The sequence below is a fragment of the Galeopterus variegatus genome, unplaced genomic scaffold, assembly GCF_000696425.1.
Source record: "Galeopterus variegatus unplaced genomic scaffold, G_variegatus-3.0.2 Scaffold143, whole genome shotgun sequence".
NCBI classification, from domain to species: Eukaryota; Metazoa; Chordata; class Mammalia; order Dermoptera; family Cynocephalidae; genus Galeopterus; species Galeopterus variegatus.
The window spans coordinates 1,292,542-1,301,191 of NW_007726254.1; the positions used below are offsets into that span (position 1 = coordinate 1,292,542).

The 8,650-nt window shown below is 41.0% G+C and overlaps 1 protein-coding gene and 1 pseudogene across 1 annotated transcript in view; one reads left to right on the top strand and one right to left on the bottom strand.

Annotated features, from left to right (window-relative positions):
- The first annotated feature begins 1,890 nt into the window (after positions 1 to 1,890).
- SMU1 (smu-1 suppressor of mec-8 and unc-52 homolog (C. elegans)) overlaps positions 1,891 to 8,650 on the top strand; it is a 21,451-nt gene continuing 14,691 nt past the window's right edge. The window contains 3 exon segments of the mRNA XM_008591023.1: positions 1,891 to 1,986; positions 5,967 to 6,177; positions 7,518 to 7,670. Of these exon segments, the coding sequence (XP_008589245.1) occupies positions 1,961 to 1,986; positions 5,967 to 6,177; positions 7,518 to 7,670 (390 nt within the window). The 5' untranslated portion in view covers positions 1,891 to 1,960.
- Positions 4,756 to 5,083, bottom strand: LOC103606409 (annotated as a pseudogene).

Below are 8,650 nucleotides of genomic sequence, written 5' to 3' on the forward strand. Positions count from 1 at the left end.
TGGATCGCAACCCTCAGTGTCGCGCCCGTACCGGGCCGGGACCGGCAACGGGATCGCAACCCTCGGTGCTGCGCCCGCACCTCGCTCAGCCAGTGAGCGGCCGGTCTGTATGTGGGATCCGAACCCTCGGCAGGAGCGCCGCCGCAATCCCAAGCGGCGCACTGTAGCAGTGCGCCACCGGGCCGGCCCCTGTTTATTAAAATTTTTTAAAAGTTTGTTTTTATATGGTCATAACAAAGAATTTTTTTTTTATTATTATTGCAAAAGAAACTTGCATCAATTTATTCTAGTGAAATTCATTACCATGACTCTCCCTCTCTCTTGGTCCACTAGTATTTGTGGTCCCTTCTATGGGACCAATAGAGAGGAACATTATGTACGCAGGGCTGGGAGAAGATGGCAGGAGGCAATAGAGCTGTGCCATGTGTGCACACTTGTTGTATAATAAAGAATTTTAATGATGGAGAAAATAAACAGAATTGAATGTTAGTCCAAATCCCACTGCCCAGGTGATGTTAGGTGAACAAAGGGCCCTTATGTATACATACAAATAGGAGATTAGATAGATAGGTACACAGATACATAGATAGACAGAACAGGTTCATTGCCCTTAGCATTTCAGTTAGTAAAAAAAAAAAAAGAAAAGAAAAAGAAAAAAGGAGAACAAGTTCACAATTCTCTTACTGAATGTCTTGAGGCTAGATGTCTTGGAATTTGGAATTTTTTTATATTTTGAAAAAATATATGTGCTGATGTGCTGTATATCTTATAACATCTCACAGCAGGGTCTAGGGCAGTACTTGATGACCAAATATATTTACATTTGTGCATGTGAATATTCACACTAAGAGATGTTTAAAAGACTACAAATAGCCTGACTTACATTCAGGACAGATTTTGCTGCCAAGTGACTTTTTTAGATCTTTGTTGATATAGTGGTGAGAAAAAAAAGAGAAAAATACCTTTTTAGATTTCAGAATTGCAGGTAAGGAATTGTGGACCTGTGCTTTCATAATATAGGATCATATAATAACATGTTGTTTTTTAGACAAAACTAATCAATTTAATTGTACCTGTAATTGACTGAAAAAGAAAATGAAGTGAAACCAAAAGAACTACTGAACTTCACATAAATGCTTCTTTATCACAATTTTATTTTCCAAAAGGTCTAAGGTTAAAAAAAGAGAGTAAGAAAAATATTAAGATTGGAGTTATGTTGAAACCATCTCTGATACAGATCTCTCCAACATGTTCTCAGAATTATTAGGCTCAAGGCCTTCCAAATATTTTGTAATATTCCCTTTAGTACTCTGAAGTTGTTAAATAATATAATCTACTTACGCAGATAATGAAAAAAACCAATATAATGCCTAATATACAGGAAAAAAATTATTTGTTATGAAATACAGTAATAGGTATTTCAATATTGAAATCCTTGGGCATTACCACTAAAGACATAATGAAGTAATAAGATGCTTACATCTGTATGTAATAAACACTTTCTTTATCCAATCATCCGTTGACAGACATTTAGGTTAGTTCCGTATCTTGGCTATTGTGACTAGAGCTGCGATAAACATGGGAGTGCAGGTATACCCTGGACATGTAGATTTCCTTCGTTCCTGTTTTTAAATCTCATAAACTAATTGCGTCAGATGAAACCAAAATTCCCAAAGGCAGCGATTCTAAGCCGAAGTCTTCCTCCTCCAAGACCGAAAAACTTTTTTCTGGAGCAGGAGCACATGCTCCGGCGTTCCGCAGCCAGCGGCCCGAGACCCCGCCCCTATGCGCTCCACGCCCTTCCTTCCGGTTCACTCCGCCTCCCGGGCGGAAGTGCGACGCCGAGCGGAAGTGACGGAAGGCGGCCGCCGGAGGTGTCGCTAGTGTGTTTCGCTACTGGGCCTGAGAGTGGAGAGGGGCCTGAGAGTGGAGAGAGGCCTGCGCCCGGGAAGATATCGCTATGTCGATCGAAATCGAGTCTTCGGAGTGAGTCCTGCCGTGGCGGGGGCCGGGAGGTTAAGGGTGTGGGGTGGACGGTACTCAGAGGGAGGCGTCCGAGGGGCTAGGCGGTGGAGGGCCGTTTCCTTGCTCACAAAGAAGCTTCTTGGATCTGGCTGTCTCCGAGGCGGGCCCACTAGAAAGTAGCAGCTCTTGGAGGTAAAGCCCAGATCCCCGCGGGAGGCGGCGCGGGGCTGGAGGAAAGACGTACCTGGCAGAGCCGACTCCTGGCGCGCTCTGTAACTGAGCAAATTACCGATCCGCTCTATTCTCCAGTCTAATTATCTGCACAAGGGGGTTGTATTTTCTAAGCCTTGCTTCTTTTCCTCCCTAACCCACTCTTTAAGCAGCATGATTCTTTTCTTCTGTGCTCACACGGTCCCTTTGCTTTTCTCTGCTCAGCACTTATCACACAGCCTACTAGCCTGTGGCGGCGCCTAGGGACTCCTTTTCCTTACAGTCCCAGCATCCAGCACACCACAGATGCTCAGTTACTGCTTTTGGAATGAACGAACGACTAGCTATTTTATCAGGCCCGATCTGGCGCTGAATTTGGTTTGTCTGTGAGCTCTGTGTAGCCACAAAAGGGAGACAGAATCTAGAGATTGGGCCAGAAGAATGATAGTTTATGGGGGTAGGGGGTGGGCAGGGAACGAATGAGTGACTAAAGGTGGTCTTTAGTGGACTTTTCCAGGACTCCACCCCCCCGGCTGTGTTTTCCAACACTTAAGTTAGCAGACAGTATTTGTGTTCTGAGTGTAAGGGAGGGAGAGGAACTGTCCTGAAGACCTGCCATAGGAGAAAAGTAGGTTTATTCAACAGATATTGAAGTCTACAATGCGCTGTTCTAGACTCTGGAAATACAGTAGTGAACAAAACAGACAGAAATCCCTGCCTTGGTAGAATGTACGTTGTGATTGGGGAAGGCAAACAATAGACAAAAACAATAGTAAAATATGAAGTGTAACAGATGGTGATAAATGTTGTGGAGAAAAATGAAGCAAAGATAGATGATAGAGAGTGCAGGAGATAAAGATAACTAAGTCGGGCAGGAGTTGGAAAGGATTCTGTACTTTGAAGTCTGAATGAGAATGTAATGACCATTCTCCCAGCTTTGAAGACCCTAGCTGTAGCAGCAGTGGCTGCCGCATGTTTTTATTATCAGTAAAGACTACTATTTACTAAGTACTTTCTATGCTAAGCATGCTATAAGTGTCACAGTCAAACCTTTTACCAACCCTGTAGAGTAGGTATTTTTCTTAAAAGATGAAGAGAAACAGCCATAGAGATGTTAATGGACTTGCCCAAGGTCACAGTTAGTAATTTGAATTCTGATTCAAATCCCAGCCTATCTCCAAAGCTATTAGCTGTTTGTGTATTATATTGTGTTTGAAGGTAGTGAATTTGATTTTGGCTGTGCCAAATAGGAGGTCTTCGGAGGAGAGGTGTATTAGTCCATTTTTGTTGCTTATAATGTAATACCTGAAACTGGCAAAATTTGTAAAGAAATGAAATTTATTTCTTACAGTTTCAGGGCTGGGAAGTCCAAAGTCCAGGGAACACATCTGGTGAGGGCCTTCTTTTGCAGCAATGCAGAGTGTAACATGGTGAGAAATGGTATGAGCAAGGGAGAGAGCTAACCTGCTCACTTGCTCCCCTTTTAATTAATTAATACATTACTCTATGAATGTATTAATCCACTCACAAACCTAATTACCTCTTACAGGCCCCGTCTTTCAATTATCACAATAAAATTTCCCACCTTCTTAACACTATTATAGTGGGGGTTAAGTTTTAATGAGTTTTGGGAGGTCAGTCAATCTACAGCAGAAGGGGCATCTCATTGTGGGAGAGAAATGAAAGTCAATAGAAGTGTTGAGGAAGTTAGTACTGTACTAGAATAGCAGGGGTTTAAGCCTGGGTACCTCGTAAAGAGGCCATGAGAGAAAAAGATGACTGCAAGTAGCAGTAATCAGTTCCCTTTTGCAGACTTTTTTTTTTTTTTTTTTTTTTTGGCAACTGGCTGGTAACAGGAATCAAACCCTTGTCCTGGTGTTGTCAGTACCATGCTGTAACAATTGAGCTAACCAGCCAGCCCTTGCAGACATTTTTAAGAAGAGAGTGTTTGCTTTTCTGTCAGGGATGTACTCTCAAGAGCTACAGTGGCTGTTTAAATCCTGTTTTCCACTTATTATCTCTGTTATTTGTTTAAATCCTCATCTGTAAATTGGAGATAATAGTAATACCTCATAGGGTTGTTTTGAGGAATAAATGAATCATTTTGTCTAAAAATGCTTAGAGCAGTACCTAGTATATAGTAAACACATAGTAAGTGTTGGTTATTATTTTATGATTATTATTTATTCCATGGGAAAGGGAATTGTGTGAATTCCATTCTGAAGTCCCTTACAGCCAGGATAGTCTGACTCTCTATACTAGTGCTGTCCAATAGAAATACAGTGCGAGCCACATATATACTTTATTTTTTGGTTTGTTTTATTGCTGGCTGGCAGGTACGGAGATCTGGAGATCTGAACCCTTGACCATGGTGTAAGCCACATATATACTTTAAATGAAGAGAAGGAAAAAGTGTATCACAGCAACGTCCAGTGAATTTGTGCAGTCTGTATGGACAGATTCATCATTAGACTTCATTATTAAGCCCAAGATCAAGAAGTTTTAACTATAAATAACTATATATATTTAATTATTATTATTTTTTTATAAGAATACAAATACACTTTATTTTTCATTAGTTTAAATCCTTGAGGGGTATAGCATCACAGAGATCCTGTCCAGTTGCCTTAGCAGGAAAGTTGCTTTGGAATTTGGCATGAACCAATGCACTATTTCCATGGGCACAAGTTATCCTTCCCCAGATTACTCTAGGTTTATTTGGTTTGCCACCAGGAGTCACTATGTTGTTCTTTGCTTCGTACACATAAGCACATCTCTTGCCCAAGTAAAATTCAGTTTCTCTCGGTCATAAACACCTTCAATTTTATGAAGAGCTGTGTGCTCTCTTGTTGCGGAGACCCTGCTTATGGCCAGCAAAAATGGCCTTGGACCACAGCCTTTCAGACATATTGCCTTTTAGAAGTCCTGTTCCTATCAGGCCTCCACAGGCTCCAAAATGGCAGAAAGAGGTATATTTACTTATAAATAACTATAAAAAACTTATAAGTAAGTTTTCTGTCACAAGTTAAAAATGGTTACTTATTCTCAATCTTTGGAAATTGTCTGGGTTCTCTTTTCCTTGGGAAACTGAATTCACAATGTTTTTATTTCACTTATCCTGAAAATTTGGTAATAAAGGCAGTGGGTGTGTGTTATTTTTGCAAATGAGGCATAGTTTTGTTTTGCTTTTACATACAGTACAGCTCTACTTATTTGTGTTCAACAAATCCCTATTAAACGAGTGTCAATTTGTATTTTTTGTTTGTCATTTAAAAATGGACCAATCATTCCACAGTCATTTAGATTTCATATCAATGACTTGAGTAGTTTAAAATATTTCACATTAAACGAGTGTCAATTTGTATTTTTTGTTTGTCATTTAAAAATGGACCAATCATTCCACAATCATTTAGATTTCATATCAATGACTTGAGTAGTTTAAAATATTTCACTAAAGTGTGCAACAATATAATCATAAAAATTAATAAGAAATTGGGCTCTGGTCTAGAAAATAAGAGAGTCACCTTGGTACCAAGTCCCTTTCTAGCTAATTGTGAGACATTGGGCAAATGATTTCCCTTCTCTAAACCCCAGTCTGTCTCTGAGATAGGTGGGAGTCCCTTGAAAGTTTGATTCTGTGATTATTGGAAAGTTTTGCTCACATGATAAAGAAATGGAAAGTAGGTAGTGAAAGGAGGATGATTGAGTATGAGAAATAAGCTGGGGTGGCCTTTATTTTGTGCCCTCTGGTGAGTTAGTAACCCTGAGCTGAATAACTTGCTTTCTTTCAGTGTGATCCGCCTCATCATGCAGTACCTGAAGGAGAACAGTTTACATCGGGCATTAGCCACCTTACAGGAGGAGACTACTGTGTCTCTGAATACCGTGGACAGCATTGAGAGTTTTGTGGCTGACATTAATAGTGGCCATTGGGATACTGTTTTACAGGCTATACAGTCTCTGAAATTGCCAGACAAAACCCTCATTGACCTCTATGAACAGGTAAGAGTGGTGGTGATGGTGATCCCTGTGGATTGGTTTATTGATGACCCCTGACTGGGAAGCATCAGAGAGCATTCATTGAAGCACTGTAGGGCTGCAACAGCCCTTAAAACCTTTTCTCTCCTTGGAAAAGCCAAGATTTTCCCAAATTTAAATTATTTTAAGTTCTCATTAAATGAACCATTCTGACATTAACTGTTTCAATACCTGTTGGTGTACTGCAATTCTGTTCTGGCACTAACCACCTGGAGTTAGCACAGACACTACAAGTTAAAGGCTCAGTCCTCCACCAGACGGTACTTCACATACCAGCCTTACTTTTGGAGGTCTCCAGGCCACCTACAATTTTGACCAATGGGCTACAAATTTTGGGGTTCCCATGACTCACTCAGGTTTGATAATTTGTTAGAATGACTCTCAGTACTCAGGAAAGTGCTATAGTTACGATTACAGTTTTATTATAAAGGATACAGAGTAGGAGTAGCCAAATGAAGAGACACACAGGGCAAGGTCCTAGAGGTCCTGAATGCAAAGCTTCCATGCTCTCCCTATGGAATCAGGGTGTGCTACCTACCTGGCACATCAGGTGTTCCCCAGCCAGGAAATGCCATTGAGGATTTTATTAGGGTTTCATTACTAAGGCATGATTGATAATTCAATCTCTAAACCCCCTCTACCCCCACCCTTACTTCCGCCTCCTTGGAGGTCAGGTTGGCTCAAAGCCTCAACCTTCTAATCACATGGTTGATCTCTCTGGTATCCAGCTCCTATTCTGAACCATCTCCTTGGCACAAACTCAGGTGTGATTAAAGAGGCTCATGAATAACAAAGATACTTTTATCACTGGTGGAATTCCAAGGGTTTTAGAAGCTGTGAGCCAGGAACCTGGGACAAAGATGAGACAGATTATTATAAAACAGAACAAGGTGGACTTCCTGGAAATAACATTGTAGTGTTGTTTGAAGTAAAAATAGGGACGTTGGTTTGTTTTTTTACAATCCACATGAGTTCAGTATTTCCCCGAAGGAAATTTAGGTAACTGGAGAAAGGTTTCTCTGGAGCCCATGATGGTAATCCCATCTTTAGTTTTCTCCAGCATCTACATTCTGAACAAGAGGCCTCTTGAGGAGGAGAGGTTGGTAGATAAAAATGAAGGATGGAGTTTGAAGGATTGAAGTTATTTATAATTACTTCAGTTGTCCACCTAAAATTCCTAGTAAAAAGAAAAATTTCCACTATTGGAAATCACTTTGGCAGACCGTGATTGTGTCAAATTCTACCGAAAAAGAAATATTAATAAAAGAATGCATTAAAACATCCATTTTCTTTCCATCGTTCAGGTTGTTCTGGAATTGATAGAGCTCCGTGAGTTGGGTGCTGCCAGGTCACTTCTGAGACAGACTGACCCCATGATCATGTTAAAACAAACGCAGCCAGAGCGGTATATTCATCTGGAGAACCTCTTGGCCAGGTCTTATTTTGATCCTCGTGAGGTATGACTGCGGAATGAAAAGAAACTTACGTTAACTTTGAAAATATGCAATAATGTGACCTGTTTTACCATTTTATTGGATACTTTGTGATTTTGATTTAATTTTTGAGAATGATGCTTTTCTATTTATGTTGGCTAAACTTTGCATATGTTAAACAGGATAATTGTGTTCAGTTTTCTGAACGTTTGAGGGTCATCTTTCTTATGCATACCCCATTTTAGAGGATTGTGTGTTGGTTAGTAAAACAGAAAATTTTATTCTGATATTATTTCCACATTAGCCCAAGTACTATCTGGCCCTGGAATGCTGCCCAGCTGCTGGTGTGTTCACTGAGCATTGTATCCCTTGCCCCTGACAATTGCAGTTTCCTTCCAGCCGTTTTAGTCCCTGGAAGCTTGTGCTTTTCCTTCTCAGCTGATTATGCTTACTAGTAGAACACAGTGACTGATATTCTTTTATTCTTCTTAAGCCTTATTATATGTATAGTTTCATTCTTTCCCACCCAGCCTTTTGCTTGAGGCTTGTCAAAATAGGATGAAGAATTTAATAGGCACTGAATAATAGAAAGTTAAAGTAAATTTACAGAAACCATGAGGATAAAGGAAAGGAGTTTGGATTACCAGGATAGGATTTAAGTTAGAGGTGGTGAAGGACGACTAAGTTGGGAATCACTGGGCTGAAAGAAATTACCAAAGAATATAAAAGAATCCTTCGGTTTGCAGATTTTTCAGAAACTGGGGAAACGACTCTGGCTTTGATATGGTTTATTTGGACTCTTAGAAATAGCAGTGTGGGGCCGGCCCGGTGGCGCACTGGATAGTGCGCCGCTTGGGAAGCGCGGCGGCGCTCCCGCCTGAGGGTTCGGATCCCACATACAGACCGGTTCCTGCTCACTGGCTGAGCGAGGCGCGGGAGCAGCGCCGAGGGTTGCAATCCCGTTGCCGGTCCCCGGTCCGGTACGGGGGCAACACTGAGGGTTG